The sequence below is a fragment of the Haliaeetus leucocephalus genome, unplaced genomic scaffold (assembly GCF_000737465.1).
Source record: "Haliaeetus leucocephalus isolate CR32 unplaced genomic scaffold, Haliaeetus_leucocephalus-4.0 Scaffold162, whole genome shotgun sequence".
In the NCBI taxonomy this organism is placed as follows: Eukaryota; Metazoa; Chordata; class Aves; order Accipitriformes; family Accipitridae; genus Haliaeetus; species Haliaeetus leucocephalus.
In genome coordinates, this window is record NW_010972598.1 from 9,016,423 (window position 1) to 9,040,065 (window position 23,643).

The 23,643-nt window shown below is 38.6% G+C and overlaps 1 protein-coding gene across 1 annotated transcript in view; it reads right to left on the minus strand.

Moving 5' to 3' along the window:
* Positions 1-23,643, minus strand: part of SMOC2 (SPARC related modular calcium binding 2) — a 152,883-nt gene that overhangs the window by 51,966 nt on the left and 77,274 nt on the right. Inside the window, exons 8-9 of the mRNA XM_010562962.1 lie at positions 21,440-21,490; positions 20,570-20,644 (exon numbers count right to left, since the gene is read on the minus strand). Coding sequence (XP_010561264.1) covers positions 20,570-20,644; positions 21,440-21,490 — 126 coding nt within the window. The remainder of the gene's footprint in view (positions 1-20,569; positions 20,645-21,439; positions 21,491-23,643) is intronic.

Sequence of the window (23,643 nt, forward strand, 5' to 3'; positions counted from 1 at the left end):
TCTCTAGCATGACAGATTCCTTCTCTGAAGAGGTAGATGAAGTGGTACAATGTGGTTTAAGATGCCAGCTTCATACCCTTTATGCACACAAAGTTATTTCCTCATCCCTCAAGGCTAGGGTACGGGCATCTCACACCAATCTTTATTAAGAAGACTTGTTCTTACAAGAATTTGTCTACCTGCCCTCTCTTGATGGTTTCACGTAAACTCGACTAACAGAAATCAAGTGCAACTCAGTGCTGCAAAAAAATGCAGGAATTAATTTGCTCATGGTACTAGCTTCTTATAAAGACTATTCACTAGCCTAAATCAAAGAAAGAGTATTTATGTGGCCCAACCTTCCCCCAGTAGAAATCCTTGGAAAAATACCCACTAAATTCAATGGACAATATATCAGGCCTCAGCTGAATATATTCACATGCACGTATGTTTCCAGTTAAGCCTAATACTTGCTCATGGACCAAGTACTGATTGTAAGGAATAGGTAACATTAATAAATACTCAACCTTAGTCCCGACATCTAGATGGCAACCAAAACCTAAGACTAAATTACAGTATTAATACTCATCTGGAGCCACATGTTTTGATTTACATTAGGTTCAGATACACATCAGCATGAGGGTTCTCAAGGCCTGGAGAAAGCTGGCAACATTCCTACCCATATTTTTTCTTGTTTGTGAAAACTTGTGGGAACCAAATATTTCAGGTCCCATGTGTGCATTTGCAGAGTGCTCTCAGTGTACAGCTGATCACTATTTTGCACTTTTGGAACTTGGGTAGATGATTGTGGCTAAACACAAAGCTCATGGCTTCAACATAGCCCTAAAGATTAATTTATTTACTTTACTCCACTGAACAAAGCAGGATAAATCACAGACAGATGCTCTCATTTATCTATGTGGTTTCGTATACAAAGACACTGCAATACACAAGGAGGATCGTCTGGAAATGCACTGAGCCCATCGAAACAAAGATCGAAAACACAGAGACCACCAGCTCCCATTTAGCTTTACCTGAAAAGAACATGATCACACCCAATCTAATCTACCTGTACACACCAGGATTTTCTCAACTTGTATCCTGGGTTTGAGTAGCCAAGTAGCACTATGTCAAATCAAGATTTCTGCAATACACAAATTGTGGTTCTACCAATAGGTGAAAGTTTAGGGGTCCATAAGACAAAGATCTCAGATGAAAATAGGATTACTTGCTCTTTAACCAAAATCCAAACCCACTTGTCTTCTGGAATTTTTGAAAGAGTTTCTGGTTTAGGGAATGTTTTGCACATAGCTCTGCAATTCTTTATTTTTCTTAGAATTTGAAATACTAGGAGTACTGTGAGAAAGACTGTAACCACAACACTGTAAAAGAAAAAGAACTGTTTTGCCACAAAAGCCTGCTATTTTCACATTTTGTTTGTTTGTTTCTTTGTTTGCTTGTTTGTTTGTTTAATTTTTAACCCAAATTCTTGGTTAAAGAGATGAGAAATATTATGTAAGTATTCAATTTTCTTCTCTCACAGAATTAAAACTAAATTACTCAGTCATTTATAATCCTTTTTCTCCTTCACTGAGTTCTCACACTGCCATTGTACAGATTATAAGGGGTCAAACTAGCTACCCGTTTTTCAACAAAATGTAATTCCATATTTTGCCATTCTTATTTAAATTGAATAAGAGTAGTGTGAGATCTGTACATTGACTTGATGAAAACTCACAGAGAAGCCAGTCTTCATTTACAAGCGTGACAGAATCTGGCTTTAAATGTTTAAGTATTAGCATTTACTCCTGCTGTAGATAAAGGTCAGAGAAACATGAAGTTAGTATACATTAGATTATAAATCTGAGTTATTTCAAAGATGCATATTGCATTAGAGCCAAAATGTATATCCTGAACATCTTGAGACAAACATTTATTATAGCATTTATGACATATGAGAGAGCACTGAACCAAGAGCAGCACATTTTTGTTAAATCTTTAACAGCAGTGTGTGAAAGTGATAGCGAGCCTTTGCAGAGTGGATTGCGTAGCCAGACTTGATCCAAGGGCTGTTTACACCCTACCCTCTACAATGGATCTTTGAATGCAACCTTAACACAAATCAAAAATCCTTTTAAGCCAGCTGGTCAATCACATGGCATCAGGCTTCACAAGGAGAGTGAAAAATCTTCCGGTCTTCTGAGGAGATGAGGTTCCTCATCCCCTTTTGCTCAATGAGTTGAGGACATTCACTCAATTACAAAGCTGGAGAGAGGATGGATTATCATCTCCAGGTGCTCTTGCTTGACTTTGTTAACTTGGCTCCCCTAAAATGAGAGAGGGTACTGTGCAAAAGACTGCCCCATCCTGCAAGGATACATCTGAAAGCAGTTATTTGCCAAATGGGATGAAAACTGGTTTTCCTACATAAGAGGAACATCGGTTCCTATTATTGCTGGTTATGGCTGCCTCACCCTGCCAAAGCAGAGCAGCACCATAGCGTTCAAATTGGAAAACCAACCAAACAAAAAAGCCACCACCCAAAATTACAGCAAATGAAAATCACTGACTTTTCCCAAACACAGTGGCTAGCTGGCCAGTTTGCTATAGCAATCTAAAGGCTCATTCATTAAACAAAATTGCGCAAAACTACCATTCTTGCTTTATGAGTATATTGACCAGCAAATGTTAGTTTTCTGCCAGTGGAAAAATCTCTCATTTTTAAAGAAATATTTGAAGTGAAAATAAAGCTGGTTCACTTTTTCCACAGAGCTGTGAAAATGAAAGTCTTTGCCAGGTGAGCTGAGGGTAAGTATTTGTTTGAATAGCTCTACTAAAAATTACAAAACAAAATGTGCAAAATGGGGTGCCTAAGTTCATATTTTGGCACTTAAATACACCAGCCAGCTTACAGGAATGTGTATCAACCCAGTGCTTCCCTCCTCTCAGTGAAACAGGAGTTGTTCCTGTTCACCATTTGGGAAACTGAGGTACTTACATCAGTGCCTGTGTATGACTTTGGATCCTTGAACTTAGGCACCTGAGTAATTTTAATTTCAGAGGTGTACAGTGGCATCTCTGGCTGCAGTTTGTGCCATGTGTCTGCTATTGGTCCACATTGCTAACGCTGTTGGCAGGGTGCAGTGTTTTCCAGCCTTATTGCTTAACTCCTGCCTGAGGTGGCTGTGCTCCACCTACACTTTGTTTTCTAAGTATGAACTCATTTCCAACCACCTTACAGACAGAATCTTGACTACTGTCGCAGAATCCAGCAGGAGCCAGGAGGATTCTGGCTGTTTTATGGGAATGTGATCTGAGGTGCACAGTTAAAAAATACGCAGATATATTCAAAAAATAAGAGAGTATTATTTTGCATTTAGGTAGTGCTCCTTTACATGTCTCAGAGTATCTTACAAAACGGTCAATATAATGTGCACCTCTATCTAGTTCACAGAAGACTGGATGGGCATTTCAGAATGGTAAGGATTTGGCCCTCTGACACTGAGCAGAAATACAGAGATTAAACAGGCTGCTGAAACAGTAATTCTCCTTTCTTTCTCAGTGTTTCAGGGAGTGTTACTTTGACAGCCATAATGCGAAAGTTTATGCTACCATCATTCCCACTGCCTCTTCCGTGCCTAAGCAGAACAATTCCACCTCCAGGGCTCTCAGATCTGTACCCTTCAAACCTACTTGATTTAGAAAATCCCAAGCTAATTAATGACAGATGAATCAATACCTGGTCACTTTTATACTGACTTGCTCTTCTTCATCTTGTCAAAGAGAAGGCAAGAAGCAGGTAGAAAAAGAGCGTGCATAATATTGCTCATGTCTCTAATTACAAGAACTGTGTTGTGCAATGAAAAGTCTTTTAACAGAGCAAGAAGCAAATTCTGTGAAGTACTATCATCTGGTGAGTCACACTGCTCCCAGAACGCATTAACTCTAGTCCTCAGTATGAGATTCGACAAATAGCATGAAGCCTGGTCAAAAGGTAACTGCACTGCTTTAACCCTGCACAAATCCAAAGGCTCATCTTAGATTAAATGTTATACAGGTCTTTCCCCCCCAGCACATCACATCCAAACCACACTATTTATATAGCACATAGGAAGTCAGTATTCATAACAGGAGAGGTACAGGATTCAGATAGAAGACCGTTTACTGATTTCAGCCAAGTTTTGTGTGCAGTAAAGAGGATGAGCCAAAGAAGAGTAAAAGCCAATAAGAATAGTCTAATACTATTTCTTTCAGCTCCAACAAGTTTTTAATATAGTTTTATGTAGCTCTTTCTTTTTTTTTTTCCTTTTCTCATATGGCCATGGTTAAACAGCTCAGCTTGTGCTTTGGTTTCAAGAGCAAAGCCAAATCTTTGGCTTGGCGTTACCTTCAACCTTTGGAGAAAAACAAGGGCAATCTGAATTAAAAATAAAAATGCTGACTCCACCCCACTTTCATCTCTGTTTTCAAAAAGAATTAGTTCTCTGAAGTGTAGATAATGCTAAATATGGTGTGATAGGGAAATATCCTTATGCTTTTGAAGAATGAAAGACCCCCTTATCATGCTGAAAATCCCAGGCCACAATTTCTGTTCCTGTAAACTAGAACCATTCCACTGTACACAGTAGGAATCACCAACAGAAAAGTTGGTCCCTAACTTATTCAGAACAATTTTAAAGGCTTCATAGACAACGCATAGTAGCAAAGTCAAAGACTTTTTGAACCAGTAAAATTAGAGTTTTAAAGTGTGACTAATGATCTTTAATCCTTTACAACCCATGGTTACTTTAAGTGCTCAGAAGATTATTAGTTTTAAGTGTTTAACATACCACACAAATGGCCTGTATCAATGGAATAAGCCTTGCATAAATACTTCCCCACAATCTGTTGTGTGTGAGAGTAAAGAACAGGTTTCAGAAAGTGTTAGTTTTCAAAGTGTTTGCTTAGCCTGCTTCCCACAAATATTTTCAACCCTTTCAGACCTGCTCCCATCCTGTCTGCCCACACACACATGCACACCTACCTCAGGCCTCATTTATTTTGAAGCTCTCTGTGACCAACAGAGAAAATCTAAAGGACTGTTTTTGGCAGAACTGTTCAAATAAAACAGATTCTAAATATTTAACTTTTCCAAATAATGAGCATCACAGGGAACAGCAATGTTGGCATTCAGTCACCTAATAAGGAAACATTTCTATTATCGCTTATGTGAAGACAGTTCTGTTATTCTTTCCACATATTATACATTGTATGCTTTGTTTGTTGTTTTGGTTTTTTTGTTTTTTAATTTGGGAAGATTAAAGGTTGTTTGATGGCTTGAAAATAACACAAAAGGAAGCTCAGTGCACGATGCTCCCAGGAGATTGTGAAGCTGTTGCAACCAGAGCTGTTGCTGATTAAATCTGTCTATTGTTTTAAAGCATTCTGGGCCAAACCAATCAACCACTAGCATAATTAATGAAGTCCACAAGGGCCTTTAGTGGGACTTGTTTTCATCAATCAGGAGGAACAAACAGACTAAAGAAGAGTGGAAATGCCTGAGTATTTACAAACCTGCTTGCCTTGGGTCATGCTTGTGAATAATTGCAGTACAGTCCCGTAGCAAGTACCACTAAACACTAGAAATCTTGCCTCATACACGTAGGCTGATTTAGATAAAGATAAGGTGGAGGTGAAGACACAGGCTTTCCCTTGCACCAAAGTCATGGGCATCCTCTTTTTGCTCATGTTCTCCATATATATTTATTGCAGTCGTGCAATGGCAGCTACAGTTTGCAGAAAGAAGGGAATCTTTGAAGTTGTCAATCAGTTGCAAGGAAAAAGAGTGAAAATCCAATGTCATGATTTACATGACTGAAACAAAGAAACCAACAAACAAAACAAAAGGCAGGAAGTCTAGATGCAAAATTGAAACTGAGAGAAAGGGTTTAGGTAGTGCCCTTTTATTTAGAGAAATGTAACTATTTCAACATTTTTCTCTTCATGTCCACCTCCTGTAGCATGTAAGTCTGTGAAGCTCCTTATTGTATTCAATAGTCCTGTACTAGACACCACCTCTCTGCTGAAAGTTTTGCTTCTGCTCACATTGATCTGGTCAGACTGCAGCAGCCCTCCCAGCAGCAGAGCCAGGGTTCAAGCCCTGGAGTTCCTGGCTGGCTGCCCCCAATGTAAGCAACGAAACCACGCTGTCTCCCTGCACTAGCTGACGTCAGATGCTTTCGCATACAATACTTTGTAGGCTGCTTAAGTCTCCCCAGTGACATCCTGAGGAAGTAAAATTGGCACAGAATATAGGCCAAGACTCTGAGCACTGGTCATTCAGACTAACAGTGTTGATGTTAAGACACTCGCATTGGGTTTTATTTGAAAAATACAAATGAACTTCCACAAAAAACTTACAGCCTTGACTATGGAAACATTCTTCCTTAGAAAAGCAGTGGATTAATGCTGAAAATATACTCCACTAGCTTTAGCATCAAACACCTAGTTGCTCCCACAGTACCCTGCAGTAAGGGTACCACAACTGGACATGGTATCCCTGAAATGGTCTCTGAAATCCTACGTAGATAGGTAATAACACCTTTCCATGCTTACTCAATCTAGGAATCCAACTCTCTTTCCTATCCAACCTAACTGGTTGCTCCTGAGAACTCTCAGCTTGGTTTTGGAGTCACTGCATTTTCAGAATACAGCCTGCAAATTCATAGCATCATCTACAGCTTTTATTCCTTGATTATTCTCCTCAAAAGGCTTCCAGTTTATGCCTTTGGCTGCAATAGTCAAAAAGAGAATGCGGAAGAATAGAGAGAGGAGAAATCAGTGTTACAAGAAAAGCTTAAAACAGCAGCATTTGAGACTGAAGAACGATACCTAGGTAAAAATATCAAGAAATAGGCAGTGAAGATCAGCTATTGACAGAAGAGAAAGCAGACTGCAGAGAAAGGACTGGAAACAGAACAGGGAATTCTGTGTGTATAACCAACACTGAAGATGATTAATTATGCCAGAGGTAACAGAGACTGTGATAAAATTGCATAAGGCTCCAATAAAAGCAGGTATGAAAAAAGGTGAATTAAGCTTAAAGATAGCATTCTGACCTACAAACTTTCTTTCTTAATTATACAGGGAACAAAAAGATCCAAAGCAAGGCTTTTTTCCTCTAGCCTTGCTGTGGACAGGGATGCTCCATATAAAAGTCACACAGGATCATTTTGACATTGTATTGAAAAGGTAACTGCACCATGACATCCTTGAGGCTAGCACTATGGTTTGTTATGTGACATTATATTCTCAGACATGCATGAAGATATTAATAAATACTCAATGCTCCTGAATACACATATGCTTCAACGTGCAGAACACATCACCTCATCTGGAGAGAATGAGGCTGTACAGAAAAGTAATAAAGAGAAAATACTTTGTTCACTCTTTCAGCTGGCAATACAACTGGAGTAGCTGAGCCCTTGTGCTGACAGCACATCCATTAAAGTCAAGAGGAATTCCAGCTATGCACTAGCAGCAGGATTGGGGTGGACTGTCCTATTATCACTGATCCAGCAGACTGATATACCACATACTAACTACTTAAAGAAATGAGTGTGCACTGTGTTTCCAAGAGAGGCAATAACACCATCATCAGTCCTGTACCGCTAATGTCCCCATTTAGAAGAAAAGTAAAAGAAAACTAAAAAAAAAAACCTCCAGGCCTGATTGTCTTCTCTCCTCATAAGGCTTCCAAGGGCATTACCCTTCTAATGACAGTGGAGTCACTCCTGTTTACACCACTCTGAATAAAATGAGGCTTCATGCCTGCTGAAACTAAACCACCTACTCCTACAGTCATTTGCTATTATTATATTAGACTGTTTAGTTAAAGGGGTGAACTACAGGATGTGTGACTACATTAGAAGTCACTGTTTCATACTTGGGATGTTGGCAGGGAAAGGGGGAGAAGTGACCTTTCAAACCACTGACATTCATACTGGTATTTTTGGCTTTGCTGCTTCTCTCTTGTATCAACTCAAAGAAACTAAAAATCATCTCAAATTGCTTTTTAAACCTGATTAGAAGCTGCAAGAACCCCAAAATTATAAGTCCCTTAAGCTAGGCGGGATGTAGCCTTTATTCAGCCAAACAGGAGAGCAATGAGAATAATGATTCTCTCACTACCTTCAGGCAGCAAGGGCTATTGAGATTATGGCTTTAGCTACATGGTGGGAGTTTTGGGAAAGTCAGAGAGGAACCATCCAAGATCAGAAGTTACTTACACTTCCGCTCCCCAGTCCAATTAGGTAAGTAAACCAACAGAAAGGGTCCCTACCTTCTTGCCAGCCAGAATAACTAGGCACAGTGCTGTTGTGAAAGAAGGGTGAACTACACCACAACAGAGTGTGATGGTCATGAACCTCTGCAACTAATCACCTCCCCACCTCTGTTAAGAGTCTCCATTGTAACAGTGCCTGTGGGTGAATTTGCTACATGACAAGTAAACATAACCAGACAGGATCAACCCTTGTCAGCTCTTACATCAATGGGAGTTTGCCTCAACACACACCTGAAAACTTGGCCTCATGACTGAGGGAGACGCTCAACCCTTCCTACAATTTGAACCTGAACAGCTCATGCAATCCTGAACTATCTTCTACTTTCTTGCCAAAACTGTCTCAGCTTTTTGGGGCACGAGAGGTGTTAATTTGACTTTATACTCCTCTGCTTCCAGATCAAACACCAGCCAGTCTGTTGCCCTGATCTAACTGGGTGCACTGCAAAACAATTCAAGGGCATTATAGGTCACCTACATTTGAGGAATTTATGTATTTATAACGCATTCTAGTTTAACAAAAACTGCATCTAAGCAATCATCCAAATAGAGGACAATAAAAGTCCTTTCATTATAATGAGTTTTCTTTACCCACTGAAGGACAATAAAAGTGGTAATTTTAAATAACATTAAGATCTCACTGGAAAGCAATGAAACAAGGTAACCAACTGTTTAAATGGTGATAATATAATTTTTTTCATAGCTTGTTATGACTATAATAGGGTTGGTTGAAAAATTTCATTGTGATTGTCTTTGGTGGAAAACCAGATCTTTAAATGAAAAGATGTTTTTCATTCAAAGAGTTTGTTTTTCATAAAAAATGTGATTTTTTTTTAATGAGAACAAAACAAAAACAAAAACCCACAACAAGTGTTTCTTTGTGTTGAACTGCCCAGAGAACCAGAAAATCCAAGATGCCTACAAGTGTTCTGAGGTATCTCTGAGTTTTTAAAAAGGGGAGATTGCTACATCCTGCATGTATAGTCAGCCTAAGGACCCTGGCCCCTGAAAAAGAAGGGACTAATGAAGTTTCAAAATTACAGCTCCCACAATCACTCCCACAGTGACTTGTGGTCAAGCATTACTTTGACCAATCAGTATTTTGAGTTTTGAGCCAAAACTATTCAGCTTTTTGAATTTTCATCTTGAAAATACAATTTTTAGCTGAAAATGCATACCTTTTCAAAAAAAAGTTCCCTAAGAAGTAATTTTTTTCCTTAGAAGGCTGCATTTTCAATCAGTTTGGTATATTAAGCTTTGCCCTCTCTTTTCCCTTGTGTTTTGTAATGCATCAAGAGAATTTAAGATCTGAAATTTAACTTACAGCCTTAATCTTATTTAAACATAGTTTTATTTGTGGTTGAATGCAGATACTTGGCCTGCCGTTCTTAAACTAAAACAGGTATTAAAAATAGCTTAATGAAAAACAGTGGTCTGTCTCTTCAACCACTGCTTCTTCTCCAGTAACATAGAAATCTAGTGCATTAAGGCAACAATAGTTAATGTTATTTCTAGGCAGTGCAGAGTGCAGGGAAAACATAGTGTCTAGCATTTATCTGGAACAGTCTGCTATGAGAGAAGACAGAGCATGATGGACAGGGTGGAGTGAAGCAGAAAGCAAGCCAGTAATAATACAATACTTGGGGTATATACAGCATCTTGCAGATGAAAAGATCTCAAAGTGGTTTTACGTACTTTAGCGATGTAATTTGGCTAGAACAAGTTCCCTTGTGCCAATTATGACCCTTGGTGTGGCTTTTCATGGAAAGGAAAGGAGACTACACCAGTCCCAAACAGAAAAGCCAGTGTGTTGCATTAAGGACAGGCTAGGGGAAAGGATCCATGGATGACAGCATTAACCTGGGACATTGGTAGTCCATAAAAGCAGACACTGCAGTAAAGGCTTGGACTGATGCAACAGCTGCATTGCAGATGTGTGGCCAACACACAGGTTTTGGGGTGAATTCCACTCCTCCCACAGAAGACCTTGTAGGAGTTGAATTTCTCTTGCTTGGAAATGGAAAATGCTAACATTATTGATGAAGCCTCAAAAAGTTCCCTGCATCACGTGGCAATTTTTTCAAGAATTAATGAAAAAGCCAAGGATCTATTGGAAAATAATTAAGCAATGCATGAACTGTAGCACGAGCTATCAATCTTTTCAGGAATGCTGTTCAGAGATACACCGTTTGACAAATAAGACAGTTGGAAGTCATATATGATAAATCATCCCATTAAAAATCCCTCCAAATTTAAACCACCGTGACTGCCCAGAACCTGATCTACCAGGGAACATCTTGAAATTAATTCAGACTGACAGAAATGTAAATGTCAGGAAACTGAGGTAAAACTTTGACTCCAGCCACCAGGGCTGATTCATGTTACATGGCTACTGGTCCTTCCATGGTTCGTAGCAGTAAAGAGTTTTTATGCAGAATGTGGCCAGATCAAGCAGTAGAATGCCACAGTTCACAGAAGATATTAACAAGGGAATATTTTGCTATAATTGTTTTTGGCTTTTTTTAAAACACTTCTTTCTCAGTTATTGGAAAGTTGGACAGTTGGTCATTTGACTTATCTTCATGGAAGAAAGAGAAAATTTCCTCAGAACAGTCTAGTCTGTCATATAAAACCAGAATAATCTTGCCAGAACAGCTCACTGGATGACTTTGATTAAAATTAAGAGCGAAACTTAAAATTAGCATTTTTAAGAATTTTTATCAGCTCACAGATGAAGACATAAGGAGTTCTTAACCTTGCAAAATGTAGGAGAGAGTTTGGTGGCTACACTTGGAATGATGGAATAACTTTCTTCACCATCTATATTCCAAACAGGGTTTCTTGTTCAAGAGCATAACCACCAATTTACTGAAGTTTTGAAAATATGAGTCTCAGAGCTCTCTGACATTGCAGGTATTTCTTTCACTTTGTAACATATTTTTTTACTGGCTTGACCTCAAGAGTAGTATTGGATTCTGAATATTTCAGAAAAAAAAGGACAATTGTTTAGATGCCAGTTTGCAAATTTAGATGCCAAATTCTATATGCTTACACTTGACCTGGGCCTCCTGCCCAAGAAAGTGCATCAGGATCAAGAAAAATTTTGCCTTTACTGTATTGATAAAGATATGCAAAGGTTACTGTCTATGTTCATTGTTTTTAGGGTTGTTGCCTGGGGGGGGCAGGGAAGGGAAGGGAAAGGAAGGCATCTCTGCATGCAACATTGATGTTTTCTCCTAACTATCAGGTCATTGGGATGATGATGGAAGGCCTGGCAGCTCTTACTGTCACCCCTGCTGGACTTCTAATTGCCAGCAAAATTTGGAAGACCTATCTTCTACATACCACCCAGCAATCATAGTATAGCCATAGCCAGATCCAGACTGTCTTGACTGAAACATTTATCTATTTCCCAGAAAGATTATGTCTTTAGATATGATCCAGTCCAACATGTTTCTGTGCATTAACATGATTTACATGATTTTTTTTGCATCTGTCATTAAAGTATAGACTGTTAGCCTGACATCCCTCTTAGGATTTATGAAGCTTATTGATGCTTTTATGATTATGCAATCTGACATCTGGTAAACTGTGGAAAGCTGCGGATAGGTGGGGGAGTGCATGTCTAAAAACTAAAGGAGAACTTCAAGCAGGACTGTTGTGTCATTTACTCGCTGCAGAAAGTAATCTGATATAATTAAAAATGGTCAGGAAAGATTACTATCTTTTGGCATCAAATTTTAACACATGCAGTAAAATAGAAATTATCAACCTTGCATAAAACAGATCTTTTTTCTCTCTCTCTCTTTTTTTTCTTTTTTTTCTTTTCCCACAGTGGGGGTTCAATAAAACCTTGGAACATCCTGAGCATAAAGAACATCAATTGGATGTAAAACAGAACTCTATTTTTTAATGGTTTAGGATGGGAGGATCTTCCCCTGTAGTGGGAGGAAAAAACTGGAAATGTCAGTGCTTGATCTTTATAAAGGTTTTGAACTAATACGTAAAATTAAAATGAAGATAAATTAAAATGCTTGTGAAAAGGATTATTGAAGATAGGACAGTACTATAATAAGCATGATCCAGCAGCCTGCAAATTAAGAATGTATCATAATATACAAGCACTGTAGGGAGGTCTGGAAAGTTTTATCTTCTTGGAAGAGGCTGAAAGAACTGAAAGAAAACTGTAATTTTTCCTTTACCAATTTAGGACAGGCAAGGCAAGGCAAAGAAAGGAAAGAGGACCAAAGAGTATTTTCTTCACAGGTGAAGAGGGTGAAAAGTACTGTTCTCTCTTCGTGTAATAGCTAAATCAAGACCGGGATATCATTAAAAATTGCTACTGAAAAGTAAGACAAAGCTCTCCATCAGGAACTAAGTCAACCATTTACTGATTGGCCCTAATGGTGTGAGCAATCAATAGCTTCAAAGCCACCAGTTTTTCAGCTGCCAAGGAGTATTCTAAAAGAATACTACTCTGAAACCGTTCTGATTCTTGACAGAAAAATAACAAAAAAAGGAAGAGAAGAAGAGAACTACCTTCTACTCTTCAAAATATTTAAAAATAAAACAGTAGGGGATATAACAAGACGTGACAGTGCCTCACACATCTCACTCCCCAAGTTTCTTAACAATGCTGTTTTTATAGTAAAATACAAATCACAAATTACAGTTCACTCCAAATAATTGAGTTCATTCAGGAACTATAAAGGGAACATTTAGTGTGTTAGCAACCAGAGCCAATCCAAAGAGTCTGAGAAGGCCATAAGACTTAGCCTGGAAGCTTCCAGTACTCCTCTATATCAGTTTTTCTTACTTAACTTCCTCACAATGCTTTTCTCTTTATCCTCCATGCACAATTTGCCGAGATAACAGGCCAAACAACAAATATTCTACTAGCTGATGTCTTCCAGCACCACAGATTTTACAAGGCCCAAAAGTCAGATCTGTGGCCATCACAAAACATTCAGACTTCAGCTGTAGATGTCATGAAAAAATGCTAGTGCCATTTCTGGTGTATGGCAGATGAGCCCAAGCTATAAAGTTCACAGTAGTAATATCTGGATTTGAACTTGTCCAAAATTTGGCAGAGACTGACTGCCCATCTGTAATGGACTGAGCTCCCATTGGCAGAATCCATGTGCGGACTTAATAGCCAATTGATATGTTTGAAGATTTACTTAAAATCAAGAGTTCTGCCTTCTACTTTCCTTTCATAGCTTGAATTGAGGTTCTTAGGGCTCAATTCAATGCCATTTCTGATACTCTGGACTATCAAACCTACATGCGAGACCACCACAGATTTCCAGTAGGCTCTCATAACTCCTAGTCCATGCAGATATCAGATACACCAGGCCACAGGAAGGCAGGAGATGCCTATCTTTCAGCAAGTTACTCCCATGCTCTTGGTTTCTCCAGCTACAGCCAATAGCTGTACTTACAACACATGTTTGGGAATGCAAATCCCATCTTTGAGTTTGGCTTATATTTCACCAATTGTTGGAAAAAAACTTTGTCTTTAGGGCTGAAATGAGGTAATAACAGGGAAAAAAAGCACTGTTTTTCCTATGTAATTCAGTGATTTGCAATTAATGAACCACTCCTACTCAGGCTATTTTCCTATGCAAATCTACTTTATATATTCATTTAAACTCAATTTCTGAGGGTCCAATATAGGCGTAATGCATTCAGAGTGAGTAGGACTCTTTGGACATACATGTATATTCTGCTCTAAAGTCTTCACCTGCCCCTCCTTTAATGTTGAATACAAGCAAATTTGGGAACAGAAGATTGGCCAAGGTTCTGCAGGCCAACACATGACTTACTAGGAATCCCTGCTGAAAAATGGAGGCAACAAGCTTTTAAAACACTTTCAGCCCCCTCTTCCCTGTGTTCTTTTCTCAGTTTGTTATGATATCCATTTTCATTTCCTTCTGTTATAGCTAGTTTCATATCTCAAATCTTCACATTGCAAAATAAACCTAATTCAAAGTAGTTCTAGAAAAATTCTAATTAATTTGTAATAAATACCGAACTGGGAACATGCAACTGGATCTTATTATTTTCGTGCTAGCTAACACACCTTCAACTGCATGTAGTTTATCTTCAGTCAATATTAAAAGCAACATCTGGAAAATGCAACAATTAATGAGAATAAATACAAAGTCACTGAGCTTTTACTCATTTTCCTTTCTGTAAGTTATTCATTTTCCTATGCTTAGAAAGGAATGGCTATTAGAATTGATGTGATCGGGCAGACGCACAAACTCTTACATTTATTTCCTTTGAAAGAAAATGCTATTTTTGTTTTTTTCATGCAGGCTTTTTTAAAATCAGGGCTGAGTTTTGCCAGGATAGGCATAGCAGGAGGATGTTAGCCAGGTTCAGTTTGGAGCAAACGTGAGCGTTTGAGTATGGAACAAGGTTTGTCTTGGTTCTTTGTAAGAAGGTGACTTTCAAGGAACGATCAGTGCACAGGGATCCCACTGGAACAATTGCCTCTCAGAAACAAAACAAAGCAAGCTAACAAAACAGTAACCTCACTGACAACCAACATAGCTTCCATGTGAGAAAAACTCGTATGTACAAATGCTTTAAAGCAGTCAGATGACAAGGCAATAAAAACTGCACTCAAATCTCAGGGTGTCACTCTATCGCATTAGTCAATCTCACTGGCAGACTTGGCCAACAGATTCAGACTATACAGACAGATAAATGCAAGCAGCTATTTGGTATAGATACAGACACATAATTGCTAGTTACATTATCACTTTAAATTCCCTAGTTTAGTCTATTAAGAATGTATTCACAGTAGACATTGCACTACCTGTTATGATTTGCATTTGCAGCTAGTCTATCCTACATAACTGTATGTTCATTTCAGTGTTGTCCCAGATGGCATTTTGAGAATGAAACTCCTGTTGGATCAAGCCCTCTGGGGCTAATTGATAAAATCTTGTAACAGATTTTTAAAGCCCTGAAACTGATGGCCTGTAGTAAAACAGCAGCAATAAAACACTATTCCGTTGTGTCAGACAATTAAATAAAAAGCTAAGTGTTCCTTTCATGTGTGCACAGCCAAAGAGAAAATTGAAATTGAAGATGCTTCTACATTACCAGAATACCCAGGTACAGTGGCTGAAATCTGGGCACTCTTGAAGTCACTAAAGCCATAGTTTGACAAGACAATGAATACTGATTTAGGATTCTTTGTTGTGGATGAAAAATGGCATATTCACATGATCCACTGCTTTTTGCATAGATGCGTTAAGAATTTTGCTGCCTGACCCTGCCTCAGTAGCCTTTATGCCAGAACAGGGTTTCCTCTAGGCTGACCCTATTTTATGCTGGATCGTGTATGGCTTGTCCTCTAGCACCTGCTTAAAGCATACAAGCATAAAGCTGGCCGAAGGCACAAAGCTGGCAGAAGTACTGTGTCACAGGTCAGTGCCTGATCCAGACGAAACGTGAACTACTGGGTGAAGTAGTAGCATGTAGTCAGAGCACGAATGGTTGTTCAAACGCTGTCTGGGAGTTCTGCCGCTGACAGCCAGGGGCCCTAAATTTCTACCCACTCATTTCATGTGTTTAAAATTTAACTAATGAATCAAAGTCAAGTTCAGTAATGTACAAAGAAATGCGACAATTTCTTCATGTCTTCTATTTTGCCGGTCATGCCGGATTACCAACAAAACAAACACCGATTTTTCAATCACTTTACAAAGCTCATTAAATAAACTACACAACTGATCAATGAACTTATAAATCATTAGTGCTAATAATGCCATACTATTCAATCTTTAATGAAACAGAATACAAAAGTATTAATAATAAGAGAATAGAACTGAATAGTAAATACATGAAACACTACTGTGTCTTAGCCAATGATACATTGTTTAACCCTGGCCCTTTTAATTTGAATTACATTATGACCAGAATCTCTAAAGACCTTATGTAAGTATATTCCAGATTATGAATGAGTTTTTGCAACCTGTGTTTGCAAAATTAATGAAATTTTACACTGAGTATTATTCATTCTCTTTTGTGTGGTGTACACATTGTACTTAGAAATTACTCAGTACTGTAAGAATTTTTTTTAAATTAACAGTATTATCAGTTAAATTCCCTCTATTTGTTTTTCATGGAAGTGTTCCCACAGCAGACTATCAGGAAAATTTGGCTCTTAAATTCAAGCTAACAAAATGAACCCTAAGCTTCACTGGCCATAGTGAAAAGGATTAAACTACCCTTCCTTTGCCTATACTCAAACTCAAAAAAGGGCATCCATCCTCTGAAAAATGTCACATTTGGTTCCCAAGAATCCCACAGGGATATTAAATGCTGGTAGAGCCGATGTAGCAAGGAGAACCAGAGAGATCTACAGTTCAACCTAAGATCTCCTCAGGGAACTGCATTTTCTCTCTTAGCCGATGCAAAAGTGCCTGTGCTGTCACGCAGTGTTCTCCACCACATCAAGGCTGCACCTCGCCCTGAAGTTACAGTAACCGGCAGCTGCTGAGGACATAGTCCAAATTATCCAGTTTTGTCAAGGCAAAAAACTTTCTGTCCTCTGGTCTTTACAAAATACAAAAGCTCTAAAGGACTACCTGGATTTTCAACTGATACTGGCGTGGGATAAAGTTCACCTAAAGCACAGATACCTTCACAGAGGTTAGAGATCTAAACTAGTCACCGTGCCCAGTGAGGTCCAGTTACCCAGTTAGCTGGCCAAGCACAGGTGCTGGCTTTATGATGAGCTGGGCTGCTTTCTCACCTCCACTGACCACGCTGACTGCATCTCCACAAACTACAGCAGGAGTTTAGACACCGAGTTCACATACAGACAGAAGCGCTTAGGCTGCCACATTCTGATGTCTTGATCAGAACCCATATAGTCCTGTGTTCAGTGTTTTCAATGCACTCCTGTTTATTTTTGATAGCTGACAAAAATAAGAATTATAGCAACAATCTGATGTTGCAAACCCACAATATTTTCTGTGGAGGAAGAAATGAGGAGTGTGGGGGTAAAAAGAAATCCAGAAGAAACAAAAACAATCACAAAATACCTGCAAAGGCACCAAGCCATATGTATAAAACATAATCTCAGCAAACACCTATGTTATTTTAGCAACCATATGCATACTTTTTTCTAATTCTGGAAAGAAAAAGTATTTTAAACAATTCTGAAAATCATCTTCAACACACACAAAGAGCTAAAATGGAGATGTTTCTACCCAAATCCACCACTCTAAACAGTTATTGTTACATGACCCAATGTTGATGGGGTTTTTGCCAGCCATAACATTTTGTCATCAAAAGCCAAAAGGTTAAATACCACTCTACAAATGTCTTTAGTGAGCAGCAACAGCCTATTTCTCTGAACCAACAAGAAGAATATGCAGTAGAAGTCATTATAGAGCATGGATATGTAATCCCGTAATTTCATGCCCTGCATCTGTAACTCTCCCAAATGCCATTACTCTGTGCTAAATTAATTTAGGCTGATTTAATCAAATGAAAGCACTGAATAACTAATATAAACTAGAATTTCCTGAGCCATTATTTTCTATCTTCCAAACCCTAAAAGTTTATGCTGATTTTACTGGCTAACTGTAACTTGCAGGTCATTTGCAGAGTAGCAAAAGCAAACCACTTCAGCTTCAGGATGAGTACAATAAATTTAATGTATTCATTTGTGTTCCTTAACTCACAGAAACTTTCTCCTAAGGAGATTGATTTCTCAGGTCAAGACAAGTTTCTTTATGACCATGACTTGTTGACCATGATGTATTAAGACACATACTCAGGTAAAAACTAGAAAAAATAAAAGCACTACAGACTAAAATAGTCAGGTTTCAAGTAGAATATTTGGGAGTTTGTCTGAAATTTTTAGCATTATTATTTTTCTTTAGTTATTTTCTACAGGCAGGGCTAGGTCATAGTGCTATTTGCACCTGAAGAATTTATTTGAAAGCACTTGGGTTACTGTAGAACAACAAAAGAAAATTTAGCCCATTATGAATAAATTGGGTTTCATCTTTTGTTTTATAAACACAGTTCATACGCAGACATAAATTCTCCTCATTTTACTCAGACAAATACATTTCAATAAGCTTTCTGGTGTTTGTATGACCAAGTCTGAATCAGAGTTTGCTAAGCAAACTGAGTAAAGAAGACATCTGTATTTATCCCTTATATTGAAGCCTGGGTGTCCAAAGGTGGTGAGTTTACAATCCAGTGGATTCAGTCACGAGGTCCTTCCTTTTCTGTACACATAGCAGGCCAGAGTTCATTCTCTGTGGATGTTCCCAAAAGCCTTGGGACCACTCTGAGAGGTAATAAGGGGAAAATCTAACCTAGCTTTTTCAAGACCTTAAAAGACCTGTTTACTGAATATCAGTGAGGTTCAGCCATCAAAGCAACTTATAAATATACGGTCACTGACACACATTATACTTTGGAGCCTGGAAAAGAGACACTGCCTAGCACAACTGGTGAAGACACTGTTTTTAGCACCTAGATTCATCTTGACTGATTATTTCATATTACACACACAAGAGAAGTTACAGCAGAGAGCGCAGTGGTCCCTTCTGGTGCAGCAGGTACACCTACAGATTAGAGCAAGGCTGGCTACATAGTGTCTGCTGGCAGACTTCTGCTAGTCTGGGTACGGCACCACAGCCTGCAGCGTCCGCTAGCCCTCCAGAGATCCCCTGGACATAGAACAGAATTGTGAGCAAGTCTGATTGTCAGCAAATCCAACACAAGCATGCTTTTGATGCTAATGCACCATGGGCTAGGAATGCTAAGACAGGTAGGTTACGCTTCTGGTTTCTCTTCCTGTGTAAATATGTCTTTAGATGGACTGGAGGTTACAAGTTCCCAGTAATAAATCCGCCTTTTCTTTGGTGTTTTTCTAACTTTGTGTGTGTTGAAGCTTTGGCTTCCAGCAGCTGCACTGTAAACTCAAGAATTCTTGCTTTAGATCTAGTCTCTAGCACTAAAAATTAAACACTCCTAAAAGTGACATATTTCTATGCATGTATTTTACACAGCAGAAATCCCAAAGGAATTCTGTTCTTGCTAACACTGACTAAAGAAATGACAGAATGAATCTCCAGCACAGAAAGTGTTTGCTTCAAACTCTTGTCTACACTCTAAGGTCCTTCCCTTAAGTGTCTACTGGAGAATCAAGGAGAGGAAAAAGTATTAATAATTATTGCTTTGATGTTAAAAATAGCTTATATAAAGGAATCTGTAAACCTCTTGGTAAGTATATGTCTGTCTGACTGTCTTATGATGATTGCTTGGCTTTTTAAACCCTTTCGGGCCTCAATTCAGTAAAATACTTAAGCACAGTACTTAATGTAAAGCACAACCTCAATTTCCACTGGATCTGAAGCGTGCTTTTGGGTGATTTACTGAATCATAGCCTGTACCATTAATGTTTCCTTTCAAATTAAACATTTTGCCAGAGAAAAAGAAACCAGGGAACTCAAGAAGATTCTCTAAAGTTTATTCCACTGAAAGAAAGGAACAGTGAGGAAGGCATCAAAACTTATAGTCCATCAAAGCACTGAATGTATCTGAATATTTTAGAGGCTTCAGTCTTAGGACATTCACCTGACATGCCTAGTGCAGGTTTAGAAAGCTCAATTCTGAAGAGTGATGAAAAAAAAGTAAAGCCAAAATGCAACAACTATGAAATAGGCAACATAATTAATTCACACTAAACTGGCGGTCAGTCTGTAGAAAACAGGTGAGTGATGTAGCAAAAAAGCAAGTAACACTGTCTTTCCAATTTCCTGTTAACTGACCACTGGTTTCTGATGGGACTTTGCTGCTCTTCAGGTTTGCCTCCTAAGATTTACCACTACACTGTAATTTTCCAAGCATGTTTTTGCTACATATCACCCCCCAAAAAAGAAAATACAAGTAGATAACAAAGAGGCAGAGAATTAAAGAGGATGTAAAAAGTAAATGTCAGACCCACTCACAGATGCAAACAGATGTGAGCCAGAGGCTTTAGTGCAGTAATATCTGTTTACACCTAGTAATGCCTGGCCAAAAATATTTCCATATAAAAGGAACGTATGATGCGCGAGCCTACAAAATCATCACAATGCAAATCATCAAGTCACTATCACACGATGAGAGTGGAAGCATAATGGTTATTAAAATGGCTTTCACGTAAATGGCTTCAGTTTTAACAAGGCTTAATGCATGTCTTCACAGGAGCTTTGCAAAGTAAGCATAGCATAAGTTTCTTACCTGAGCTTTTATTGGTTTTATTTTGTCTACTCTTTACTTGCTCAGTCCATAAGGTAGGATAACGAGAAGCTATATCTAGGAAAAAAACAACGACAGAAAAAAGTTGTAAATGTTACAAGTTTTTAAAAAGTTAGTAGCCACTGAATAGTAAGTGGCTAGTTTTAAAGATACATGGATCTACAAAAGAAAAGGGTGCACAGGTTTGTATTAGGACAGTTAAAACCTTTATTCATGCAAAGGCATGAATAGTTCCTTCCTTATCCCATTCATACAAAAGGTTGAAAGAAATACTTTTAGAGTAAAATTATATTTGATCAGAATAAAAATCTCCCAGTGTGGACCCAAAATATGTAATAACTTCAGATCAGATTCTGTGAGATTTGCAGTGAGTGGTAAGGCAGCCACAATATAGGACTATCATTGCACGTAGGCCTTGAGCTTTCCATTCACAGAGCACCAAATTTCCCCAGAGGCAAACATGCCTGGCAAAACATCAACCTTAATATTACTGGGCAATATGCTGAGGACAGAATTTACCCTTTAAGTGCCTTATTTGGCTACGCAGTTTTAATCTGCACTCTGGCTCAAGTTTAAAACCTGTCTCTGCCCTGAGTGGTGACAATTAAAATTGCTAATGTCAGACTCCATAGCTACAGTGTCATCTCAAAACTATCACACAAAATTCATTGCTTGTAAGTAAAGACTCTGTTGTATTTGCAGTCTTTATATGGAAAAAACGTACAGATGCTTTCAATTTCTTGCAACTGCCCCAGCAGTTGCCCTAACTCTTAAGGTGGCATTTAACGTTGTGGTATACGGTCCATACTGCATAGTTTAATACCACACTGTTAAGTTCCTGTCGATGCTCACCTTCTTCATCACCTTGAGGCTGTGTCTCCAGCGCGGGAGCTGAGGCATCATCTGAATTCAGAATGGAAAAGATTTGCAAGGAGACTACAATTATGAGAGTAAGCTAAATAAGTGTACATACGTGATTGATACTAATGATTTGCACATAGCCCCGGCCGGTAAAAAAACAATTATTTAAACATTATTTATGGCTACTACACAGCATAGATATATTGCATCTACAGACTACAGATTATAAAAGGATGGCTTTTGAGGTTATGGCTGATGCAATGATCGCACGGTCTTTGATGAGGCATGAAGTGATCAGGTCTCTCCCTGGACAGTAATTCTTCCTTTTTAATGCTGCACATTGATACCTATAGATTATAACTGATCAAATCAGCATTTCTAAAGAAGTAATTAGATAAACGTATAGAAGTATTAAGACCTGTGAAAGCAAAAGCAGTCTGGGGTGAATGAGCAGCTGCAGACATGTTGACACCTTAAAATGAAAGTTTTTTCTGGCACAGCAGGATCTATGTAACAGTCAAGCTGATTTTATAAGCAAGATTCACAGATTAAAGAACCAGAATATTGTTTGCATAATTCTTATCCTCTGGTCAGCCACCTCCATCCATCCACAACAAACCATTACTGCAAGAAAAGAGGGAGGAAAATTTACAGAAATTATAAGAGGATGTGAGTAATTTTAGGTTCAGTAAAACACAGTAAAAGTAGTGCTGGAAAAGAAAAATTCAATATAAAAAATTATTTAAGTTAGCATGCTATGAGAAAGAGCAGTACCCAAAGACCCATCTTTACCCTATTACATTTTGGTTATTTAAAATCATTGCAGCTAGTGGGTAACTATGACTTAGTAGGCCTTGCTAGTACATATTTTCCAGTCATTACTGTTTCCTGTAGCATGGAGCTAACTCCAAGACCAAGGTGTCCCGCAGTAAACAGCATCTTCCATGCAAGGGTTTTATTAGCATTTCTTGCAGTTTTACAACTGGATCTCTGACCAACGAAGTTTCCAGATTGCTTTCCTGGCATTTTCATGGAAGCTAGAACTGAAGGTAACTGAGAAGCTTCCTCTTGCATGTAGCCTTGCCGGGGTACCAGCGAGCAGCAGCTTTAAGGCTAACACACCGCCTCTTTCCATTTCTTCTTGCTACTGCAATTCAGAACAGCCTCCTCCTGTTCTCTTTGTTGTCACCATCACAGGGTTTTTTGTAAATCTGTATTGTCTTTACGTATATCATGCAGAGGATTTGGAGGCCTTTGCCGACCTTTGCCTCTGGAGGCCACAGCCTAGTTTACAGCAAATACAAATACCGAGTAAATACTGATAGCAGGTAAAACCAAATTTGCAGCCATGGAACACTAACCTCCATGCTCTTCACAAAACCAAAGCAGCAGCAATAGAAACTTATTTTCACTGCAAAATGTTTTAACCAAAGCATAAGGAGACTTCTTGTAAGAATGCTCATTCTTCATGTCCACTCACTGACAGGATACTTTGCTCCAATGCCATAACAGACTGTCACTTCTCATGAGTTTTGCTGGCATTTTTGTGGTGTCCTCTGGGTGGTGGAATAAGACCATTGATTAATTTCAGAGAGGCCCTCAAGAATCCTAGTGTACTGAGAATCAAGACATATTTAGATCATCAATCAGTATGTCATTCAGAAAACCCAGAATTTCAGAGGGTCGCTTACAGTAGGTAAATATTACCAACAGCCCAGCCAGAAATTCAGTTTGGGGTTTAAATGACATTTTTATAATCATTTTTTGGTATATAATTTCAGTTTGTGACACATTTGATCTTACGTTATTACCTGAAATTCAGATATAATGCTGTGACTTTAGCAATTATCAGCCTCATCAAAATTAGCCTCTTGAACTTTGTTCAAGCAGCATTTAAAACAGTTTAACAATTTATTTATTTAAAAAAAAACAAACAAACAACAGATGTTTAATGATTGAGTCTAAAACTGGCCTCAGGTCCCCCCCACCCAGAAGAAAGAAAGAGGTTTGCTTTTGGTCATCAACGAACCAAACATTTGGCACAGGGTATCTGTAGAACCTAAAAGGCATTAACTTCACTCCAGAACTGGAGGAGCTACAACAGCTCCTGAACTACCCTTAATCTGCAGGAAGACACCCACATTGATGTACTGTTTCCAGTCTGTCAGGTACACCATCTTTTCATAAACACCTTT